Source organism: Hyperoodon ampullatus, assembly GCF_949752795.1.
Source record: "Hyperoodon ampullatus genome assembly, chromosome: 12".
In the NCBI taxonomy this organism is placed as follows: domain Eukaryota; kingdom Metazoa; phylum Chordata; class Mammalia; order Artiodactyla; family Ziphiidae; genus Hyperoodon; species Hyperoodon ampullatus.
This window is the reverse complement of record NC_136925.1, coordinates 74,430,026-74,456,072: the sequence shown is the minus strand read 5'-3', so window position 1 is coordinate 74,456,072 and position 26,047 is coordinate 74,430,026. Positions and strand designations below refer to the sequence as shown.

The 26,047-nt window shown below is 39.7% G+C and overlaps 1 protein-coding gene across 3 annotated transcripts in view; it reads right to left on the bottom strand.

Moving 5' to 3' along the window:
* The window catches only part of PLEKHG1 (pleckstrin homology and RhoGEF domain containing G1), a gene marked incomplete at its 5' end in the record, with an annotated part of 91,061 nt that overhangs the window by 37,347 nt on the left and 27,667 nt on the right, over window positions 1-26,047 (bottom strand). For 2 of the 3 annotated variants that reach the window (XM_079716388.1, XM_079716389.1), the window contains 2 exons: window positions 6,943-7,012; window positions 22,257-22,357. In XM_079716388.1, coding sequence (XP_079572514.1) covers window positions 6,943-7,012; window positions 22,257-22,357 — 171 coding nt within the window. The remainder of the gene's footprint in view (window positions 1-6,942; window positions 7,013-22,256; window positions 22,358-26,047) is intronic. The other variant, XM_079716390.1, reaches the window with a different exon arrangement.

Below are 26,047 nucleotides of genomic sequence, written 5' to 3'. Positions count from 1 at the left end.
CACCATTGTAAAGCAATTATACTCCAATAAAGATGTTTAGAAAAAAAAAGTGTATATCTCTAATAGGAGGACTTTTAAAAAGAAGCATCACCGCAATGCTATTGTCATATTTACATAATTCCATGGGAAGGACTGGGAGGTTGGGATTAGCAGATGCAAACTATTACATATAGGATAGATAAACAAAAAGGTCCTGCTGTATAGCACAGGGAACTAAATATTCAATATCCTGTGATAAACCATAATGGAAAAGAATATGAAAAGAACAGATATATGTATAACTGAGTCACTTTGCTGTACAGCAGAAATTAAACACATTACAAATCAACTACACTTCAATAAAATGTAAAATCAATAAATAATTCCATACTATCATGAGGGTTTGTCATCAGTATTCCTATTTTCTTTTTTTTTAATTATAGTTTGCTGTTTGCTTTGGAATCCAAATAACACCCAAACACAGCAACTTGATATTGTTGATATCTCTTAAGTCCCTTCTAATCTATAAATTCCCCCTCTTATTTTCCCCTTGCAATTAAGTTGAAGAAAAACCAGATGGTTTGTCCTGCAGAGTCTCCCACAGTCTCAGTTTGCTGATCACATCCCTATGGCTTCCTTTACTGTGTTCCCCTGTCCTCCACGCTCTTTGTGGTTTAGGAGAGGTTTGATCAGATTTAGGTTTCATAATTTGGCCCGAGTACATCATAGGTTAGACTATACTTAAATTGGGAGACACATGATGTCTGGTTCTCTCTTTCTGTGATGTTAATAACCATTGGTGGGCTTCCCTGATGGTGCAGCAGTTAAGAATCCACCTGCCAATGCAGGGGACACGGGTTCGAGCCCTGGTCCGGGAGGATCCCACAGGCTGCAGAGCAACTAAGCCCGGGCACCACAACTACTGAGCCTGCGCTTTAGAGCCCGCGAGCCACAACTACTGAGCCCGCGCACCTGGAGCCCATACTCTGCAATGAGAAGCCACCACAATGAGAAGCCCATGTGCCACAATGAAGAGTAGCCTCCGCTCGCCACAACTAGAGAAAGCCTGCATGCAGCAACGAAGACCCAACGCAGCCAAAAATAAATAAATAAAATAAATTTATTAAAAAAAATAACCATTGGTAATTATTGCCTAGATCTGTTAATCCATGAGGAGTTACAACATGGTGATATTTCTATTCTACTATTCTGTCTTCATTTATTAGCCAAAATCTTTCCAAAAAAGGAACTGCCTTAGACTGGTTACCCTGCAGTTTGTGGTTTGTATGGGAAAGGCAGGATAAATGCTTGATTCTTTTCCTTGATTTTCAAAGTAATGCATCAGTTCTCTAACATCCTGCAAAGGGCTTGGGTATATATATATATATATATATATATATCTCACTGTGATTTCATGAATATAAACATATTTCATGATTTTCAGTTGTTTTCAGTTAGTTATCTTTACTGATGCTCAAATGATCCCATCTTTGCCCAGTAGGAGCCTCTTCTTGAGTATTCGTGACCTACAGCCTCCAGTTGCTTCCTTGTTTTCTGATGTGACAAGATGTTCCAGACCATCTTGTATATTTACTTCCCTACACTCACTCCTCGCAGAGCCCTGATTCCTTTAGGTAGGAAGTAGTATGTGGAAACCACAATCTGAGTTTTAGGGATGCTCTTGCTACTAGGTTAATTATTATTCCTAGGCCTTTTCAGTGGACAAAGCTAGGAATATGGTGTTTTTTTAAAGCTAAAATACATGCTTAGTTCATACTAATTCTTGTAATTCAGATTCAGGACCACAGTGTTTTTAATTAGCCTCATTCTTACTCTGTATTTTCTTTCTCTTGCCAATTCCAGTTCTCAGTGGCACAAATGTAAAAATTCATTTGCTTTATCCCACAATATACACAATAATTTCAGAATAACAATACCAACACCATTACATATGATATCATTACTGAAAACAGTTAAGGATGTATTTGTTGTATTTTGTCCAAAGCATATTTTTCAATTGATTGGAATTTCCTCTGTGTGGTCATGCCACAAACTGGATATGCAATTTGACTCATTGTTTCATTTTGCTTTCAATTAAAAAAATTATTTTTAATTTATTTTATTTTTAATTTAATTTTTTTAACATCTTTATTGGAGTATAATTGCTTTACAATGGTGTGTTAGTTTCTGCTTTATAACAAAGTGACTCAGCTATACATATACATATGTTCCCATGTCTCTTCCCTCTTGTGACACCCTCCCTCCCTCCCACCCTCCCTATCCCACCCCTCTAGGTGGTCACAAAGTACCCAGCTGATCTCCCTGTGCTTTGAAGATTGTTTAACTTTGGTTTATAACTATGTAAAATAGATATATGCTTTCAAAGTCAACTCTCCAAGGAAATGTACATTTAAAGAAGTCTGGCTTCTAATCTTTCCCATTCTAGACTATTCCCTCCCTTCCCCATCAGGAACCAACTTTTAATCTTACAGTTTATCCTTTAAAAATTTTTTTTAGGGCTTCCCTGGTGGCACAGTGGTTGAGAGTCCACCTGCCGATGCAGGGGACACGGGTTCGTGCCCCCGTCCGGGAAGGTCCTACATGCCGTGGAGCGGCTGGGCCCGTGAGCCATGGCCGCTGAGCCTGCGTGTCCGGAGCCTGTGCTCCGCAACGGGAGAGGCCACAACAGTGAGAGGCCCGCGTACCGCAAAAAAAAAAAAAAAAAAAAAAAAAAAAAATTTTTTTAAACATACACATTTACGTATAAGTATAACCTCCTTTATTTCTGAATAAATAAAAACAAGCTATGCCAGTGATTCTCAAACTTGAGTATTAGAATTAGAACCCACAGATTACTGGGTTGCACCCCCAGAGTTTCTGCTTTAGTAGGTTTGGGGGGGGCCGAGAATTTGCTTTCTAACAAGCTCCTGTATGATGCTGATGCTGCTGGCCCAGAGACCACACTCTGAGAACAGCAGTGCTACACTCCCCACCCCATCCCCTTTCTAGTTGTATCCAGAGATATTCTTTACTAGCTTTTACTGCTTTGTACTATTCTATTATGTGGATATACCATAGTTTATTCAACCAGCTTTTTGTTTTGTGGACATTTGGGTTCTTTCCATACATTATATATTTCTATACATATATTTATATATGCATATGTACCTATACTTATATAAAATATTTATTTCTATATACTGTATAGATTGATAAATTGTAACAGTTAGTACTACAAAGCATAGCATCACCTTTGTTGAGTTTCTGTCACTATATCTTTGGAATAGATTTCTGGAAGTTGGATTGCTAGAATAAAGGGTGAATTCAGATGTAATTTGGCTAGATATAGCCAAATTCTCCTCCACAGGGTCTATTTTGTTTTCCCACAATTACAGGAGTGTCTGTTTCCCCATGGCCTTGCCAACCTAGTAGGCTGCCAAAATTTTAAGCATAGTATTTGAAAAAAAAATCTAAATTAATTGCCAAATTCAAAAAGTTAGAAGATAAAAATATCTTGATTTCTGGCTTCTCTTGAAAAAGTATTAGATCCACTGGCCCTGGGCCTACAGTTTCAGGTAACATTTCTGTCCCTGAGACATGAGTACCTTGATGGCTCTGGCTTCCACCTGGGCCCATTCATGCACTGTGTTCACCTGTTTAGCTCTTGAAGGCACTGGAGTGTCCTGCCCGGCTCCAGCGATAAGAAGGGCAAAGTGATTTGCCCAAGGTCTTCTAGGAAATTAACATCAAGCTAGAGCCTTTCCCTGGGTTTGCTCACACACTTTTAGTTTCTTGCTTCTTTCCTGCCTCCTGCTGCACTCAGCCTGGGATTGAACAATTATCAGGCTGATTTCCTCAAATTTAAGGACTTTTAGGATCATATGGAATACCAAACTTAAACACGACAGCCTCAATGAAAACATATTTAAATTACATCATCTATGTGACCTACACACACCTACCCTATTAAAGCCTCAAGGCTTCTGCACAACTGAATTTCTGTGCATTTTGTGACATTATGGCTCTATTCCTACCTTAGACAGTTTTCATTTAAATCAGTGACATATTCTTAATATAGAAGCAAATGCATATTGGATCTTAGATTTATAAGCTCTGTGGACAATTCAAATAATGGCTTTAATCAAAAGTCAATAACTCCTAGTTAGTTCATTCCCTAAACACCTATGTCTTAGGATATATGCACACAAGTCCTTTTCTGAAGTATTTAGGGAGAAAGAAGGCAATGACACACAAAAAATTATACAAAAATAGATATTTTCTTCTGGTTATTCAACTCTTTCAAGTTGCAATTAGAGATGATGTCAAAATGAGACATTTAATTATGAAAAAACCAAAACACGATAGTCACGGCTGGCCAATCGAACACACAGGGGATCTGAATATTTATTGAATGAATAACCAGAGTATAGAAATCTGTATGATTTTAGGGTTTCTTCTGCCATAAGGTCAATTTCTCCCCACCCCACCTCTCTCCTTTTCTCTCTCTCTCTCTCTCTCTCTCTCTCTCTCTCTCTCTCACACACACACACACACACACACACTCATTGATTCCTGAGTACTATTCACAGGACATTATGAGAAAGGCTTACTATGTAAATAGCATAGGGGTAAGGTGACATGGACTTGAATGCACTTCAATTACACCAATATCTGATACCAGTGCTTTCTTGAGGATAGTTTCAGTAAGTGGTGGTGGTGCCTGGCACTGAAGAGAGAAAGGCTCCAGTGGGGAGGGGGCCGTGCATCCGGAGAGAGGAGGAGGTTAAGGGGAGGTTGGGTCTCTGAAGACAAACTTCGTCTCCCTCCTAAATTCCGCCCAGGGTCAGCCTGGCTGACAGTCAAGATAAGGGATGGAAATGAGAGTGGAGGTGAAGGCAGGAAACCAAGGAAACCTGTTCCAGGTGTTTCCAGAGTCTTAAGAGCGGAGAAACGCTGAGCTGGGAGAGAGCTCCGTCTGCCTGGTCAGGACCTTTCCCATCCCTCGCGAGAACAGCTTCAACAACAAGAGCTCCTGTTGTTCTTTTATGGGCAGCAGTAGGTAAGAAGTACTATGCTCCCCTCTTGCTGTCGCCTCTCCATACCACAAAAGCAAGGTCAAAGATGACTCTCTGTGGAAGCCCCAGTGACTCAGATAAAAGCAGATGGCAGCTGCCAGCTTCACCTCTTTCATTAACGGCCTCTCAATTAAAGCAATTTTCTATTCCTCCCCAGAGGTGAGCAGCTGGCTGTGTGTCAGAAATGTAACATCTTCCAAATTTCAGGGTGCTGAGTAAGAAGCAGGCTGTGCCAGACCCCACACTCCCTCGCGATTCCCGGCTCACACACCAGAGCATGGAGCGCTATAATCAGTCTTCTAATTAAACTTGGCAATATCACAACGAGAAATCAGATTTGGGAGCTGGCAACCTGGCACATCAACAAACTTTTATGTGAATAATTAGGCCAGAGCTAAGTGTACGCTGGACCAGCTTTAATCAACGTGTGATTACAGTTACCAGTAAAAGCCCCAATGTTTCCAAAAGCTTCTATGTTGTTTATGTGCTGTGGTGATTGTAACACAGCTTCTTTGATATACTCAGCATATCTTTTTACCCATTTCTTCCTCTTTCGTTTTCCTTCTCTTTTCCAAATTCCTACCCTGCAGGAGAATTCACTATAACACAGGCCACTTGTGAAAAGAACTGTGTAAGTGTGTGGGCACAAACACTCACACCCACAAAGTCAGGAGTGTTTTATATACAAGCCCATCAACTGCCTTTAAGGAACCACACTTGAGTAGAACCTAGAATGTTATGTTTGGATTCAAAACCATTGGATCATCAGAAATGACCCCGTGGAACAACCTCAGAGCCCAGCCAGGCTGGGAGGACATCTCCAAGTTCACACTGGACTCCAGGATTCTAAATGAGGTGCTAACTCTGGGTTGACCCCAAAGCACTGTCATGAACTTTGCTTCAACCTTTGTACATTTGAAACCACAACTGCAAAAATCCCATGAAGTTCTACTGTAAAAACAATTTCTGCTAGAGGTTTTCTAAACAAAAGCTGTTGAAGTTTTTAGAGAAACATAAGATTCTATATGCAGTAGTTAGTATGTCGAGAAAGTAATGTTGTCAAGCAGGGGTCCCCAATCCCTGGGTTGCGGGGCAGTACCAGTCCGTGGCCTGTTAGGAACCCGGCCACACAGCAGGAGGCGAGTGGCGGGAGAGTGAGTGAAGCTTCATCTGCCGCTCCCCATGGCTCCCCAACACTCGCATTACCGCCTGAAACATCCCCCCTCCAAACCCCGAGGAAAAACTGTCTTCCATGAAACGGGTTCCTGGTGCCAAAAAGGTCGGGGACCGCTATCGTAAAGGATTCCCTTGTAAGTTTCAGAATTCTCTCTCTTATCTGGGTACAGAATATAAACTGTCGTTTAAGCTTTAAAATTCAAATCGTTTCCTTGTGTTTTTCTAAACCATCCGTGCAACTTAAGAAAAATGTAGGAAAATTAGGGTGCATTTTTAAGATGCAGGAGATTAATTCTGCTCTCTTTATCCCCCTAATGACTAGGCTAGTGCCATATATATATATAAATACTATTTATATTCGAACAGATTTTTGTAACTGGTCTAGCGGTATTGTATATGTATTTATTTTTCTAACATTTCTCTAATCTGGACTCTCCTCTTCCCAAGCTTAAAGTTTTTCCTAGGAAAGATATGTAACATCATTTAGCTACTATACAAGTTCTAGGACAACTACTAAGTTATTAGCATTTCCTAACTTACTGTGTTTTTTTTTTTTTTCCCCCTAGTGGGGAGAAAAAACCCCCTCAGAGTGAGAGAGATTAGTGGTGAACCTCAGCCAATATGGAACACAATGGTCATTTTAACCTTAAAATGAAAACAATGTGTACTCTGTCTCTGTCTTGGTTGGCTCAGAGAGATGAACCCTGCTTACCTTGGACACAAAGCATTCTGCTATGGCCACAGGATCATTTTCACAGTTTTCCAAGTCTTGCAGAAGTTCACTAATAAAAAAATAAAAGCCAGAATGTATTAGGTTGTGGTCTGAGAGTTGAGAACATCTTAAATAACTTAGAAGTTTAAACATTTATATGGCATTTACAAGGAATCATATTTAATTGGATAACTGAGGACCTCTTGTCATTATACCCAAGACTTAGATAAGGGACTTGCCCAAGGTCATGGTGGAGCAGGGGTGTAAACACAGGTCTGACCTGTAACTCTCCCACCCAGAGATAAGCCCTACCTAACGGTTTCAGTCTTCTAGAAGTTTGTCAACATCTGTACGCATGCTCACACATACTCATTCATCCAATAGCTTTCCAGGTACCAGATACTGTGCAAAGCACTAAGAACAAACACACCAGTGATATGGTTCCTGGTCTCTTGCAGCTTGGAATCCACTGGAAGAGTCAGACCTTCAGTGAAAAATCACACTGACAAATATAAAACTATACATGGAGATACTGCTTGCTCTAAAGGAAAGATATGCCAGGGGAGGAAATCTCTTTCTTCAGGTGAAAATCTATATTATTTTTAATGATTCATTAGTTTAAGTAACTAACTGCATAATATTTCATCATGTGGACGTAGCATCGTTAATTTAACTGATCTCCCATGGCTGGATACAATTCTATAAATGGGATTGCTGGGTCATCGGGCATTCTCAGTTTAAATGTTAACACATTTCCAAATTGCACTCCATATAACTTGGATTGATATGTACTTTGATATGTTAAGTGTTTATTTTAATTAGCTGTGTATTACATATTTAATAAAAGGTTAAACAGTTCTACAGGAATTATAATAAAAATAGTTCTACACTTTCTTGCTTTTTGTTTCCCATTCTCGACTGCCACTCCCCAGAAACACTTTCAACTCCTAGCTGTTTCTGCTGTATGTACCCCTGTTTCCAAACATGCTGGTAATGCATTTTCATTCTTTTTCAGTTTTATATATTTACTCCATAATTTCCCCAGCTTCCTTTCCTCCCATCTTCTCAACAAGCTCTGTTATGAAATTTAATTAGATTAAAAGTCAGAGTTTACACTTTTTTTTTCTAATATTTATTTAATTTATTTGGTTGCACTGGGTCTTGGTTGCAGCAGGCGTGCTCCTTAGTTGAGGCCGGTGGGCTCCCTGGTTGTGGAATGTGAACTCCTGGTTGCGGCATGCATGGGGGATCTAGTTCCCTGACCAGGGATCGAACCTGGGCCACCTGCACTGGGAGCATGGAGTCTTAACCACTGTGCAACCAGGGAAGTCCCCAGAGTTTACACTTTAAAGACTATGTATATATTATTCTCAACTCAGCCTTGGAGTGTACCATAACTACATTTCCTTTCTTGTACAACCATGTTTTCCCTGGAGTTAAAATGCTTTTTTTTTTTTTTTCTTTGTTTTCAAAATACACTCCACTAATTTACCTTCCAACTTTGCACCAGAAGTATAACCCTTGTCTCACCGAGTTCAAACATCAGATCATCTATGGGCTGTGTTCTTTCTTGGTGACCTCCCTCCTAGAGCTGTCTGTCCTTCCACTCCCACCTGGACAGGTGCTCTCCAGGCCTGCTGGGTCCTCTCTTCAACACCATCCTGATGGTGCCCTTCCCTAGCTCTCATGTTGGATGCCTTGTTTCTTAAATACCATTTAAACCATTTTGTCTCCTTTGGGAGATTCTACTACTCCAGTAGGGGTGACAGGCAGTACATTTTCTGAGACTCTTCCTGTTTCAAAATGTTCTGCCTTCACACTTGGCTGATAATATCAATGGATATAGAATTCTTGGTTGGAAGTTATTTTCCCTCAGTTGTCAGGGAGCTATATGCTGCCTTATGGATTCTAATGCTGCCACTGAGAAGTCCAATATCATTCTGATCCGTGATCCAGGTTCCATGTGACCTGTTTTTCAATTCTGGAGGTTTTTGGCGTTTTCTGTTTGTTAATATGGTTCTGAAATGCTGTGATGGTTGGTGTTGAGGTAAGTTTTTTCATGCACAGAGCCAACTTGAATATCTGGGAAATGTTCTTGAGTATCAGTTCTCAAAATGACCCCTGGGTTCTTGAGATCCCTTCAGGAAGTCCGTAAGGTCAATATTTTTATAAAAATACTTTGACACTGTTAAATTTTTTACTTTCATTCTCTTGTGAGAGTACACTGGCCTTTCCAGAGGCCACGTGACCTGTGATATCACAGATGGAAAGTAGAAGCAGATATGAGAATCCAGCTGTCTTCTAGTAGGTCAAACAGTAAAGAGATTTGTAAAAATGTAAAACAATTCCAACACACACAAAAATGTTAGTGGGAAGAGTAGCAAATTTTTCTAGAAATTTGTGGATTTATTATTATTATTGAATACATTGATATCTTTCTCTTTTTAAATAAATTTATTTATTTTTGGCTGTGTTGGGTCTTCGCTGCTGCCCACGGGCTTTCTCTAGTTGTTGTGAACAGGGGCTACTCTTCGTTGCGGTGTGTGGGCTTCTCACCATGGTGGCTTCTCCTGTTGCAGAGCACAGGCTCTAGGTGCGCGGGTTTCAGTAGTTGTGGCACATGGGCTCAGTAGTTGTGGCTCATGGGCTCTAGAGCACAGGCTCGGTAGTTGTGGCGCACGGGCTTAGTTGCTCCGTGCCATGTGGGATCTTCCTGGACCAGGGCTTGGACCCGTGTCCCCTGCATTGGCAGGTGGATTCTCAACCACTTAGCCACCAGGGAAGTCCCCATTGATATCTTAATAGTTTCTCAGTTTTAATTTCTGTCATGGTAAATGAAACTTCATAAATCATAAACAAAAAAGCTTTTTGGGCACTTAGTAATTTTTAAGCATGTACAGATCCTGGAACCAAAAAGCTAGGGAAACTCTGTTCTTGAATTATGGCTTTAATGCTCCCTCCCCTCCATTAGATCAGATACTTTAATCTTTCTCATTCTTCCTCTCCTATTTTCCATCTTCTTGTTTATCGTTCTGTTTTCTGAGAGACTTCATCTTTATTTTCTATCCCTTCTACTGAATTTTTTCATTTCTACTATCTGAATTTTAATTTCAAAGTGTGTGTGTGTGTGTGTGTGTGTGTGTGTGTGTGTGTGTTACATGCTCTTTGGGTGCTTCTTATGTTTCTATTCTTATTTTATGGGTGCGAAAATCTTCTCTTATTTCCAAGGAGATGGTGAGTTGATGATGATGATTTTGGACTTCTCTTTCCTGCTTTTTGCTCAACTACCTTTCCTCTGATCATTTGGGCTTCTGTTGTTCTTGTTAGAGGTTCTCCTCAGATACCTGAGAATCTTCATTTATCCTTTCCTGTTTGAAGGTGAGACACCACAATGCCGACCATAAACTCTGCACAGAAGTGGAGCTTTGCACAGGGTGCTCCTTACTCAAGGCAGTGGTTCTCAAACTTTTTGGGGTCAAGACCTATTTACCTCTTAAAAATTCTTTATGTGGCTTATATCAACACATTAGAAATTAAGACTGCTATATAATTTTAAAAAGATCAATTCATTTAATTATAGATTATACATTTAGTACATGTTAATACAAATAACTTTTTGTGAAAAATAATTAGATTTTATAAAACAAAACAAAATTTAATGAGAAGAGCAGCACTGTTTTACATTTTTGCAAATCTCTAATATCTACCTTAATAGAACACAGATGGATGCTCATATCTGCTCTGTGTTCAACAGCTTCACACAAATATGTCATTGGAAAAGGGAGGAGTATTTTAATAGCCTTTTAGGTGAGTATGTATATCTTTCTTTGATAAGACACTGAAACTCAACAAATGGTAGTTTCTTCGAGGTTTGTTGGAGTCTGAAACCATTATATACTATATCTTGTTACATTAAAATCCATTGATGCATCTATCTTGTACTCTGAAAGGAACTTTACCAGTGCATGATTTCAGAATAGTCCCAATTTCAAACATTCTTTCCTAATATTCCTATAAAAATATGCCACCTGTAAGATTATTTTTGTTTTGTTTAAATATAGTTCTGATATTTGTATCAATATCTTTTATAGAAAGATGGGTGTGATTAAATTAAAGACAGTTGAAATCTAATCATTAGGATCTAAATACTGAATGAAGTAAGAGAAAAGATCAAAGAAAAAGAACAGCCAAGGAAGCAACATATCTGGACCAGTGTTTTCCATTACTGGAGGATGGAGTGCCCTGGATATAGGTTTTGTATCCAGGTCTTTCAATATAAATCCTCTTTCTGAGCACAGAAGAATTTTGAGCAGAATCCATCATGTTACTACTTCTCAAGGCTTAATAGAAATACTCCTTGACAATATTTAACTCCCTGTGTTCTCAATGTTACACTCATCAAACTACACTTTGAGCTTTAATTTCATCTCCAGATTGAATCTCCTGGTAGGAGGAAGTGTCTCAGGGGATCCACCCAGGCTCTAGTATGGCTCACCTATAAATGAATGGCCTTCATTTCTCAACAACCAGACCTGGGAGGGAGCTCAGATACCTTCCAGTCCTACCCCTTAATTTTAAAGTGAGAAAACCATGACTCATAAAAGGGAGGTGGCTTACCTTAGGTCATACAGCTAATAATTAATGGCATAACTGGGGTTAGTATCAGGGCTTTTGAATCCCAGTCCCACACTCTATGATAAACACATCTATTGAAAGATTTGTTTCCTGATTGACTCAAGAAAGCTGAGGGCTAGACTCTGCATCACAGTGTCTTCAACCTCGTACTGCCTACCTGGAAGGCCTTGTGTGAATCACTTGGCCCGCTTTCCTTTACAACGCTTTTCTAAAATAATGGAAACAGCGGGGAGGAAGTAGTTGGATTTCTTTCAAGCTCTGTCATCAGAGCAATCATCCTGATACAGTTGGCCAACCACCCTGTTTGTTCTCCATTCAACATGGTAATTACTGAAAGCCTTGTGTGTCAGGCACTGCTATAGTCACTGAGGTGATGGGGTAAAGAACATGGACAAAGGCTCTGTCCTATGGTGCTTATGTTCTGATCAGGAGTGATAAGTGTTAATAACTGAAGAAATAAACAACACAATATCAAACAAAAGACAACAAATGTTGGCAAGGATGTGAGGAATTGGAACTCTTGTACACTGTTGATAGGAATGCAAAATGGTGCAGCCACTATGGAAAGCAGTACGGAGGTTCTCCAAAAAATCAAAAGTAGAACTACCATATGATCCAGCAATCCAACTTCGGGGTATTTATCTACAAAAATTGAAATCAAAATCTTGAAGAGATATCAGCACTACCATGTTCACTGCAGAAGTATTCACAATAGCTAAAATGTGGATATAACCTAAATGTCCGTGAATGGATAAAGATGAATAAATAAAGAAAATGTGGTATATATATATATATATATATATATATATATATATATATATATACACACAATGAAATATTATTTAGCCTTAAAAAAGAAGAAATTCTGTGACAACATGGAAGAACCTTGACATTATGCTAAGTGAAATAAACCAGTCACAGAAGGATAAATCGTACATGATTCCACTTACGTGAGAAATCTAAAATAGTCACACTCATAGAATCAGACAGTAGAGTGGTGGTTAGCAGGGGTTGGGGGTAAGAGTAAATGAAGGAGTTGCTAATTAACAGGCATAAAGTTTCAGCTAAACAGGTTGAACCTGCTGTATCACATTGTAGCTAAGTTAACAATAACGTATTGAACACTTAAAATTTTAAGAGGGTAGATCTCATGTTAAGTGCTCTTATTATAATAACATAAAATTTAAAAAAGAAACTAAATGATATTTCATTCTTTTACCAACAGAGACTTACAGACCATAGTACAATATTGCTTAATAAGAACGTTTATGTGAAAAAACAGTAAAGTATTGGTTTTACTGAAAAACAAGAGGAACCCAATAGAATATGATATTGTACTTTTAGGAAGGAAATAAAGAGGACAATGTGGTAGAGAGCAGCTGAGGCTGGGGGGTGGTGGAGGAGCATTGGGGCAGTCATGGAATGTTCTCTGAGGAGGTGATATCTGAGTTTGGGGAAGGATGGAAGAGAAAGTCATTTAAGAAATTGATAGTGAGTCTAAGGACAGAATGAACATGGTGTGTTCTTATGTGAGGTGTAGAAAGGAAGCCACTGGCTGGTGTTTGGTGAACAACGGGGAGTGTGGGAGATACGGAAGACGACTAAACATAAAATAATACATCATGTACTATGGGAACTCAGATGGGGCCATGAAATGTGGGAGATCAGGGACTCCATAAAGACCAGAAACAGACGGTCATTCTAGAGTTACAGCCTAATGGGGTGGGGACTAGGTTTCTCACTGCATCAGTGTAACTAATGAATAACTTTACAAGTACAGTAGCAGGAAGGAGTGACTCACAGATTGTGTTTTGTACTCAAAGCTAAAATTAGAGTCATTCTACCTTCAGGTTTGGGGTATTTTCCCTTTTCCCAGATCAACTGTTCCAAATATTTCCTCCTTTTTGAGTAGGATTATGAAAAAGAAAATAAGATTTCTTACTTGAGTTCAAGTCCCTTGTCTGATGGGCAGTTAGAGGAAACACAGTTCTCTTTTACAGAACATATTCCAGGTAAGACTTTCTCTGACCACTGATGTGGACTTGAAGTCAGGAATTGTAATACGACCTTGAAGATTCTATTGCCTTACATTGAGCAAGATTCAGGAAAAGGGCCTCTCCCCTTCCAGTGTGCAATAGACTCTAAGCACCACTTCCTTTTCCCACCCACCCAACTAGGTCAGCTGGCATTTTAACTGGTTTGCATCCAGAGGCACACGTGCATGAGGGAATAGAAAATGGGGTGAGGTTAATAGTACCAAATGCTCCATTAATTTCACTGATACATTAGCACTGGTCTTGAAAAGTCTACAAGAAGAAAGCCTGCAGGTAAAAATATATTTCTACCACTGTGCAGTAGTTGAAGACATTTTGGTGGTGTGAAAAGGCATTAAAAGAAAAGATAACTGCCCTCACCTTTCCCTGCCTTATTGTTGTATGTATCCCATGATTTGTTTTCTAAATTACATTTCAAAGGAGAAAAAAAGCATGGCCCAAATAATGTTTTTGTCTTAAGACATGTTACTTGCTCTGTGATGCTTTCACTAGCCCCTCAGACAAAATTAATTGCTTGTTCCTCAGCATTCTCAAAGCATTTTTTTCATTCCTTGATTATATGACTTGTTGCCTCTGCTACACAATGAGGTCATTCATCTTTATACTACTAGACTTAGCCCAGTGTTTTAAACACAGTAGTGACTCAACATAGGTATACTGAATAAAGAGAAAGGGTTAAAGGAAAAAGGAAAATTTTACTCTCATCTTTTGAGGAAGGAAGAGAGCTTATGATTTTAACTTGCTAAAAACTAATTTAAAAACAGAATTCCAGTATGGAGGAATGGTCTCTGCTTCCTCACTCTTCATCATTAAAGAAAGATTCAAATTACTGTTTAGATAACTCTTCTGTATTCCAAGAGAGGGATGCTGTGTAAAAACAACTAACATCTCTTCTTTTGTATGCAGTTAAAAAAAAAACCCAAGTTTTGGGAGTTTAGGGGCAAGTTAAAATGGGGAAAGTGGTTTCTTGGACAAAGCTTGTTTCCTGACCGTTTGGGAATTTCTTCCAGACACCAAACCAGTGTCTTAAATTTCCAGGCTGTTAAAGGGGTTATGAGAGAAAGATTTGGCTATAAAAAAGAAAGCAAAAATGAAATCTCAACTGTATTCCAAAACAGTTCATGTTGGAAGATTTTGTGAAATAACAAGTTGAATCTAGTAATATGCCAAAACCGAACAAAGACAGTACAAGGGGGACTTCCCTGGTGGTGCAGTGGTTAAGAATCTGCCTGCCAATGCAGGGAACACAGGTTCGAGCCCTGGGAAGATCCCACATGCCACGGAGCAACTAAGCCCATGCGCCACAACTACTGAGTCTGTGCTCTAGGGCCTACGAGCCACAACTACTGAGCCCATATGCCACAGGTACTGAAGCCCGTGTGCCTAGAGCCCATGCTCCGCAACAAGAGAAGCCACCGCAATGAGAAGCCTGTGCACCGCAATGAAGAGTAGCCCCCACTCAATGCAACTAGAGAAAGCCCACGTGCAGCAACGAAGACCCAACGCAGCCAAAAATAAATAAATAAATAAATTTAATTAAAATAAAAGATAACATTAAAATAAGAAAAGTATCTTAAAAAAAGACAGTACAAGGAAAGAAATTATACACTACTGTCATTTATGAACATACATGAAAAAGTGCTTAAAAAAATACAAATCAAACTCATTATGCATAAATACATGAAACATCATGGCCAGGTAGGGTTTATTCTAGTAGTGTATATATGATTCAAATCAGAAGGCCTATTAATATAATTTGTCATATTATGAATAGGAGAAAAATCATATGCTAATTTTCTTACAGGACGATTATGCATTCAATAAAATTCAATTTTCATTCACACTAAAATCTTAGCAAAATAGAAAGAAGTGTCTATCTAAGTCTTGGAACAAACATCATACTTAATGCTAAACAGTTAAAGCATTCCTGCTAATGTCAGAAAAAAGATAAGAATGCCAACATCTAATCAACATTGTATGGAAAGACTTACCCAAAGCAGTAAGACAAGAAAAAAACATAAGGGGTAGAAGAACTGTAAAGGAAGACAAAAAATTCTCCTTATTTTCAGAAACTACTGTCTACACAGAAAATCCAAAAGGATCTATAAACCATTACTAGAACTGTTGGGACAGTTTAGAAAGTTAGTTGGATATAGTATCAACATATAAAAATTAAAAGCATTCCTACATGACAATAATGGCTAATTTAAAAACAGAAGAATTACTCTAGTCAAAAATAACATCAAAAAGAATAAATTTTTAAAAGTCACATGTATGAATGTGATGGAGAAACTATAAAACATTAGTATAGGGCATTTTAGAAAAGCTTGATTGATGAGATATTTTTACAGATAGGATGACAATATTGCGAAGATGTCAATTCTGCCAAAATTAATCTAAAAATTAAATCGAATTCCAATAAAAGTCCCAACAGAGTTTTTCATGGAACTTGACAAACTAATGCAAAAAAAAAAAATCACTTGGCAGTGCAAAGAGTTAAGAAATGCTAAGCCATTGTTGAAGAAGAGCAATGTGGATTTAATAATTAAGACAATGTGGTATGGAGTAAAGATGGACAAAGAGACCAACAACAAAACAAAACACAGAGCCCAGAAACAGGACCGTACATACACATAAACTTCACCTAGGAGGAATGTGGAACTACAAATCGGCATAGAAAGGACGTACTTTTCAGCCTACGGTGATGGGACCATCAGCTAGCCATATGAAAATAAGGATTTGGATTTCCTACCGCAAACCATACTTGCATCAATTTTAGTTAGATTAAGGACATAAGTGAAAAGCAAAATTTTAAGACTTTTAGGAAAAATATACAGTATATTTATGAACTGAGAGTAGGAGGTAATTTTTTAAACAAACACAAAATCCCCATACTATAAATATTATATTTACTTAGAGTAGTCAAACTTATGAATTTTACAACTTATTTTCAAAGAAACCATAATTAAAGTTAAAAGACAAGTCTCATACTAAGGGAGGATTACAACTCACATAGCCCACAACGATCTCCAGGGAGAATTCATCAAGAACTCCTATACAACCCTAAGAAAAAGAAACATCCTGGGACTTCCCTGGTGGCGCAGTGATTAAGACTCCTCACTCCCAATGCAGGGGCCTGGGTTCTGTCCCTAGTCAGGGAACTAGATCCCACATGCATGCTGCAACTAAGGGTTCACATGCCACAACTAAGGAGCCCACCTGCCACAACTAAGTGCAACCAAATAAATAAATAGGTATAGGTATTTTAAAAAAAAAGAAAAAGAAACATCCTGACAGAAAAATGATCAATGGGTATAAACCAGAAATTCACAGAAGAAATCAAAGTGGCCAAAAAAACAAGAAAAGAGGCTTAGTCTTAACTGCAATTGGCAAAATGCAAGGTAATGTATCCCCCAATTGTATATTATATCACAGTTAAAATAAGCAAAGTAGAGCTATAAATCTCAAAAGCAACGTTGAGTGAAAAAAACTTCTAAAAGGTTGACACGATTTATGCCATGTTTGAAATAAGTTAAAGCATGCTATGTATTTTATTTTTTTAATTATTTATTTATTTATTTATTTATTTATTTTTGGCTGTGCTGGGTCTTCATTGCTTTGTGCAGGCTTTCTCTAGTTGCAGCAAGTGGGGGCTACTCTTTCTTGCGGTCTGCGAGCTTCTCGTTGCGGTGGCTTCTCTTGTTGTGGAACACGGGCTCTAGGTGCGCAGGCTTCAGTAGTTGTGGCACATGGGCTCAGTAGTTGTGGCTCACGGGCTCTAGAGCGCAGGCTCAGTAGTTGTGGCGCATGGGCTTACTTGCTCCAGACCAGGGATCAAACCCGTGTCCCCTGCATTGGCAGGTGGATTCTTAGCCACTGAGCCATCAGGGAAGCCCTGTATTTTAAATAAGTACTTACATACATAGTCATGGCAACAAAGATCATACTTGGGAATGAAACACCAAGTCTTGGATAGCAGTTATAGTTATAATGGTATTTTGAGCCAGACTGTACTGGCTTTTCTGAGCCAATTCTGTACATCTCTTCCTAATTCCATGTTCAGTGATGTCTTCTTAGTAGCTTTAATCTGCAGTGATGGGTGTGTTTCCACCAGAGAAACTGGCAAACACTATAAATCCCAGATTCCCCCTCCCTTGTCCTCACCCTGGAGAACTGGTACACCAGCACATCACTGTGCCATTCTCCACAGAGCGGGATGCAGTTGGGAGGGGTATATCAGGGGACTCAGCATTATTTGTAATGCCTTTAGGCTTTCAAGAATTTCTAAAGCAGGGACTTCCCTGGTGACGCAGTGGTTAAGAATCCGCCTGCCAATGCAGGGGATATGGGTTCGATCCCTGGTCCAGGAAGATCCTACATGATGCTCAGCAACTAAGCCCGTGTGCCACGACTACCGAGCCTGTGCTCTAGAGTCCACAAGCCACAACTACTGAGCCCACGTGACACAACTGCTGAAGCCTGCGTGCTGTGCCTAGAGCCCGTGCTCCGCAACAAGTGAAGCCGCTGCAAAGAGAAGCCCGCACACCACAAGGAAGAGTAGCCCCCGCTCGCCGCAACTAGAGAAAGCCCACACATAGCAATGAAGACCCAAAGCAGCCATAAATAAATAAATTTTTAAAAAAAAGAATTTCTAAAGCAAATATGGCACAAAGGAAGGCCTTGATAGAGTGAGGGTGCTCCACGGGTGTTTATCATAGTACTCTATGCTCTCCTGTATTTTGGGAATATTTCCTAAAACCAAAATCTAATCAGCTGAATTTTCCAGGCCAAAATAAACCCATTTTCTTTTTGCCCTCTTTAATTTTAGAGTTTTAAATCTTGCTTAGTTGGGCACAATAGTATTATATTATGTTGAGAAACCTGGACCTGAACTAATAACAGAAACTTTAAAATTATTTCAAGCCTTAACCATAGATGTGCCAGATAGCTGTATCTTTGAAATCAACTGATGTAAGGTATAGAAAAGAGGATTCATAAGAGGTGTTAACATAAAAAGTTACATCAATACTCTTATTTAATCAAATATAACAGCAAAGACATTTGAGCTCTAAATTTAGAGTCCAGATTTAAGAGAAAGGAAATAAAAGTGAATAGGGACAAAACAGTACAGACAATTCAACTGTAAAATTTAAAGAGGAAGATGCTCTTGAAAATAATTAAATATAGTAAGAATACCAGTTGAGATCTGACAAAACCACGTGTGTTCAAAATAGGCTAGGTTGGATTTCTAGCTCTATGTCCTTGAGCAAAGGACTTTCTACACTGATTCCTGTGTCTAATCAATGTGTATATATTTCTGCATCTTATCTACCTCAGAGCTGTTAAGAGGATTAAATGAGACAATGCATGTTCAGGATATATAAAAATGTGATGTACAAAAGGGATAGGCATGAACACGGTCACATGAATTGTGTCACTACACTGGCGCCACATATATCATCATCCTGACTCAGGTTTATTCTAGTCACCTCTGACTTCCTCATTCAGCGAACACCAAAGAAAAAAGAGAACAGAGAGAGAACCAACTCAGGCATATAAAGATCTTCTCAGTCTTCCAGCTTTTGCAGCCAAGGTCCCTTTTGGTTGACATCGGGGGCTATTTCAGTCTTATCTTCCTTTAAATTAGGAAACACATGAAGATGTAAACGCCGGGGTGTAGAAACCTGTTCCTGGACTATGCCATAAACCAAGACCTGAAAAGCAGGGCTCTACTCTGGCAGGAGGGCATGCCACTTGATGCCTGGGGTTTGCAGTCAGAGAAGCCCAGACTTGCATAAAGTGTAATGCACATAAGGCTCCATGGCCTCGGGCAAGAAGCAAGCCCTAGATAAGCAGTCATTACAGTCCACTTACAGCCAAACCACCAGAAGGCTTCCGCCAGGGCCTCCCAGCATCTAGGCCTTGTTCCTCTTCTGGGGTTACTGTGCCATTGCTGGGATCTGGGCGGAGAAGCCACTCAGGGGCTCCTGGATTTTTAACCTCAGCGACTGCTAAATGGAAGCCTGCTCTAATACCAGCATGTTACTAATGGACACACAGACTCTAAATTCCCCAAATTCAATTTTTTTGTTTTTTGACTGTACCACCTGGCTTGTGGGATCTTAGTTCCCCAACCAGGGATCAAACATGGGCCCTTGGCAGTGAGGGTGAGGAGTCCTAACCACTGGACTGCCAGGGAATTCCCCCATTTCAATTTTTTAATGCTCTTTCTCTAGTTTTTTTTTTTTTTTTTTTGCAATATGTGGGCGTCTCACTGTTGTGGCCTCTCCCGTTGCGGAGCACAGGCTCCGGATGCGCAGGCTCAGCGGCCATGGCTCATGGGCCCAGCTGCTCTGCGGCATGTGGGATCTTCCTGGACCAGGGCACGAACCCGTGTCCCCTGCATCGGCAGGCGGACTTTCAACCACTGCGCCACCAGGGAAGCCCTCTATTTTCTTATTATTGTGTTTATTTTATCTAGACAGTGTTTCTCAACCATGGCTGCATATTACAAACATCTGAGGACCTTTTACAAAATCCTGATGCCGTGCTCCCACCCTAGACCTAGAAGTTCTAATCAGAACTTCTAGGAGTAGGAGTCATCATATTAAAAACAAAAAACAAAAAAAACCCACACATACATACACACACACGATCCTTCCCAGATGATTCCAGTGTGCAGCCTGGGTTGAGAACCACTGTCTTGGAACGTGCAAATTGGTTTTCAAAGTCTACTGAGTCAAATGAAAAGAGATGTTGCAACACTGGCCTTTTTCATATCCCAGGCTTTCAAAATTAAGGGATGAGTTGATGTAATTCAAACATGTCTCCCAGAGGCCAGGCTTGGGCTAGGTGTTAGGGATCCACACGGATGTTAGGGACAGCAGAGGAGATGTGGATCCTACCCTCAAGGAGCTCACATACACCAGCTTCAGTGAGCAAAGAGGGGGAGGATTTATAATTTGCACTATGGTTGAGTCACCCAGTGATAGGGCATTGTAGAACTTTATAAGGGGATTTTACTATAATAAAATCAATGTCATCATCACTGGTTAATATTGTGCTGTTTACTCTGTGCTGGCATTGACTGAGGCACATGAAGTACATCAGCTCACTGAAGTTTCACAATAACCATGTGAGGTAGATATTCCTATTGTTTCCATTTGTTTCTTTATTCCACAAAAGTTTGGAGGGTCCCATGAGCCAGACTCTGCTTAAGGCACTTGGGTAGTAACAAAACTGGCAGATCCCTGCCCTCAGGGGGTGTTCTGTGAGTGGGGGTGGGGAGGAAGGAAACAACAGACATAAAAGTCAATCACAGAGTATGTTAGAAATTGCTAAATGCCAGGAGAAAAAGAAAAAGTAAGCAGGTAAGGTGTGTGCTTGGGTGCCGGGTTAACATCACTGAGAAAGGAAGTTTTGAGCAAAGACTTGAAATGAGGGAGTTAGGTACATTCTACAGGTCTTTCTCCAGTACATTCTCCAGATCTTTCTCGAATTATGATGGGGTTATGCCCCAATAAACCCACTGTAAGTTGAAACTGTTATAACTTGGAAATGCATTAAAATACGCTTAACCTACCAAACACGAAAGCTGAGCTTCGCCTACCTTAAATGTGTTCAGAACACTTACATTAGCCTACAGTTGGGCAAAATCATTGAACACAAAGCCTCTTTTATACTAAAGTGCTGAATATCTCACGCAATGTACTGAATACTGTATTGAAAGTAAAAAACAAAATGGCTATAAGTGTATTGGTTGTTTACCCTCGTGATGGCGTGCCTGACTGGAAGCTGCAGCTCACTGCCCGGGAAAACATCAAAGTTCAAAATCTGAAGTACAGTTTCTACTGAACACGTCTTGCTTTCACACCATCGTACGGTCAAATCGTGAGGTGAACCATCATAAGTCGGGGACCATCTGTATTCTGTTTAAAATTCCCCAAAGAATATATACATGGCTCAGCTGGCAGGCAAACCCAGAGATGTTGGAAACCAGTCTCTGCTCTTTACCTGCCTACTACCTGGTCTTCCAAGAAGTACCACGATACATTATAAGAACTGATTTGCCTGCCGCATCCCCTTTGGCTCCCCGTCTGCCTTGTTTACTATGATACTTCTCTAAGCCCACTGCCTGCTACACAGCAGGTACTCAATACATGTTTGAATTAAATTAAGCATTGTAAATTTTAACTATTAATTAATCTGAATTCATATCTGTTACGATTAAAGTATTTATTGTGTGTTTACTCCCTCCTACCCACTCCCTAGGCAGAAGAAAATTTTTAGAAAATCCAGCGGACGTGGGGTTGCTGCAGACCAAGCCAGCATATATTTTTGGATGCCCTGTTCACATTCTATTGTGGAAGAAAGATGCCTCTGCTCTGTCAGGGTGAATAGGTCTCTTCTCCGAGCCAGGAGGATGGAGCGGGATGGGATTTTGGATAAATGTGAGACTGATATACACACAAGGATGTTTCCAGGTAGAAGATTTCATGGCATGATAGGCCACAAAAATCTATGAAGTCAAATCAGGGATTTCAAGTAAGTTTTCCTAGGCCACATTCATTTGAGAAAAATTCATAATGTTCTTATGCGAGAACAATCTTTTGAGTATTAGCTTACCTATTAAAGTGGTAGATATCCTGTATGTTTCCAAAAAGGGCTGATCTTTCTTCTGCCTCCAGAGGAAGTTTCGTTTGGTCCCTGATGCAGTCAAGGTAATCCTGTGAAATCAATGAGAAGAATGTCTTAAACACTCCTGTCCTTTTTCAAGTCATCTTTAGTTATGCATGAGGAATCTTTCATATCCGTTACAAGTAATTATTATACTAATGTGTGCATTAACTCTACCATGAGAAGGCAGAATCTCTCTTTTATTAATAATGAAATACTTCCCTACTTACAGAACAGGGAGTTTGAGCAAGGAGAAAGAGTGTATGTACATTGACATACCTATGCCCAAAATGTATTAGTGCTTCCCTAGATGCATAATATAATGACCACAGTTACTGAGAGAGTCAGAGTTTTGGCGTACAACATTGCCTGCTGTCTCCTTGACTGATTTATATGATAAAAAGAGACTCTCAAATTCATACAGTGGGAAACCAGAAATAAAAATTCTGAAATTTGGGAATTCCCTGGCAGTCCAGTGGTTAGGACTCAGCGCTTTCATTGCCATGGCCAGGGTTCAATCCCTGGTCATGGAACTAAAATCCTACAAGCCATGTGGTATAGCAAAAAAACCAAAAAAACAAATTCTGAAATGTGACACAGTTGTTTTAAACATAACCTTTTAAGTCAGAAAGCTATCAGTTGCTAAAGTCTAGAACTAAATTTATCCTCAAATACCAGATTATTAAAAAAAACTTTTTAAAATAAAATAAGCATGTCACTCACTCATGCTATCCAATAGGCCATGCTAAGGAGCCACAGACAGCTTGAAAGGATTTTATATATTTTAACATGGAAACAGCTCCCCATGGAGCTAACGTGGGCTCAGACCCACAGTGGGTTAAATGGACGTGGCTTAGAAGCTATTTGAACTGCTGAGAGGGGGGAAATCTGCTCTCCACGCTGTGTGCTGAGTCCATAACTGAGTGTCCCCCTTCCCCCAGCCAGGCTTGAAAAGAGAACTCTGTAGGAGGTAAGAAAACAATAAAGAAAAAAGTGAAAACAGCTGCAATAACGTAAAATCAAAAATAAATACAGTTCTCCGCCCTGGGCTGAACAATGTAGTATGGCTCTCCACCAAACGTCACCCGGAGTTCTGCAGCACTGGGGAAGTCACCCTGGGAAAAGTCAGCCAGACCATGAAACTCCCAGCACTCAACCACATTCCGATGGCCAATCGCAAACACAATACTGTTTAAGCGCAACTAGTGAAAGGAGAAGCTGAAATGTAAGAACCATCAGATAATTGTTGCTTTTGTCTTTTAATAAGCCACAGCCACCCTCTCATGCCCTTCATGTTCCTTAAATGAAAAACAGGCCAGGCTTCGTCAGGAACTGTCTCCGTAGCATGGTTCACAGACTGAGTCATATAACTTACCATTCTGCTTCTTTATTGCTAAAATCATGGTCATGCAGGAACCGATGTTCATAAGCCTTTTTATGTTTTAACAAGGTTGGTGGTAACATCTTTTCTTTTTCAGAAAGTGGTCATCTCAATAAGAAATTAGACTCCCAAGGTTTAAGTGTAATTGTCATTAAAAACCCACAAGAGGGCTTCCCTGGTGGTGCAGTGGTTGGGAGTCCACCTGCCGATGCAGGGGACACGGGTTCGTGCCCTGGTCCGGGAAGATCCCACATGCCGTGGAGCGGCTGGGCCCGTGAGCCATGGTCGCTGAGCCTGTGCGTCCCAAGCCTGTGCTCCGCAACGGGAGAGGCCACATCAGTGAGAGGTCCGCGTACCGCAAAAAAAAAAAAAAAAAAAAAAAAAACCCACAAGAGCAAGACCCAGCCTCCTTACTTTTATGAGTGGAACCATCAGAAGGAGCTTGAGTATCTGTATAGGCTGTAGAGATAACGCCCAAATAAGAAATGCTAAAGAAGGCTAGAATTGAAGAGTGTATTTTGAACAAGTATAAATCTAACTTAGGCGTCCTCAAAAAAAAAATGTATTCCTTGATAGTTTCATAAAATTACACGTGGCACAAAGAGATGGGCTAATATTTAACTGCATTGAATGCTTATATTTGATAGTTGTTTAATACTTTGATCAACATTTTAAAAGGACATGTCATATGCAAAATTAAGAAGGTAAAACAAAGGTTATAGATGAATACGAAATTGAAAAGTGAAACAGAAGGATATTGGCAGGCGTGATCCACACCGAACAGCAGCGTGAAGATTGGGACGTAGATGACGCATATATTCCAGATTCACCTGGCCAGCTGCAATGGGGTTTAAGGAGAAAAGGAAGAATCCTTTTTCTCACTTCAAATGCAAAGCTGGTCCATTTTGCAGAAACCTGATACTAAATTCTTCATGTCACGGAAAGACTGAGTTAAAGGGGTTGAAGAATTTCATCTGGGGTGAGAGACAAAGAACCATGGCCCACTTCCAACAGAGGATGGCCCATCTCCAAATGAAAGAGCTCCAAAACCCCAGAGTCCGTGGTAGAGGAACTAGATTTTAAACGTTGCTTGTTTTCTGAAATCGTTGAGAAAATAGATCGTTAGGAGTCCAGATTTTTGCAGCCCACTCTAGAAAACAGATCAAAGCCATATGGCCACATCGTGTTCCCCCACTGATCATAATTAAGTCTTTTAAATATGATACTTTAACCCTAAACCAGTTACTGAAAACTACTGTAGCATGCACTGCATTAGCGGCTGTAATTATCTGAAGCCAAAATGAGAGGTTTGAAGCTCAGTGATAATAGTTCATTCTGTGCTCATATGACAGAGTAAAGACACCAATGAAATTTATTAGAGCCTGTCACGCTGCTTTTTAATTTTATTGGCTTGATGTCAGCACCTATGGTTACCCTACAGTTAACAATGAAAGATAAATTTAAAACTTTTGTGCCGAAAACAATTATTCTCCAAGAGGATCAAAGAATTCACTCAATTTTGAGGAGGGTAGGGAGGAGATACAAAAAACAGCTTTACACCATTCGAAAAAATTTTTACTATACTACTATATATTTTACCTAAGGTATTTCTTTTCTCATCAACAGCTCCACCATTGTAAGATATGTACACGTGTGCCCTCTTCTCAATAACTTTTTCATTCCTGTGATGTCTGTTATTGAAAATATCCAAGTAAAGTTGAACTCGGTGCTATTTGAACTATGATAAATGGACAGGAGCCAGTTTGCAAACTGTTACTGATCTACAAGATAGATAAGTGCAGAACTTGAGAGAAAGCATGTAGAAACTTTTATAGCATTTTGACAGAATGATATTTGTTGAATTTGGGCTTGTGTTTTGCACGTCTGATAACTTCTATTTTGTTTTTCTAGTAATTCATTTTTTGTGGTGTTTTACAAAAGTGTCAGTGTGTGGCTAATAGGAAAACACACATGCGCGCTTGTCCCGCACCACAGATAGTTGAGAAGGTCTGGTCTAGACAACAGTCCAGCAGAGATGCTGGAGAAAGGATGCTTCCAGAACTGGGACAGAATTCAAACTCAATGTCCTTGGTAGCTCGCTTTCTTTCTTTAAGATGCCCTGAAAGAATTAAGCTAATAACCCCATGCCTGTCTCCCTTTTTTCCTCTAAAATAACGTTTAAAATTGTAATCTGTTTAATATGAAAATGAAGATAAACCACAAGAAAAGATTTATTTAGATTGGTACTTAATATTTTTTCTACTCTATCTCTTTCTTGAAGATACATTGTAGAAACAAAATGAAGAAAATGTTCTGTTCCTAAGTCCTCTTGCTCAGGTTTCAAAATTCTATCTCTTTG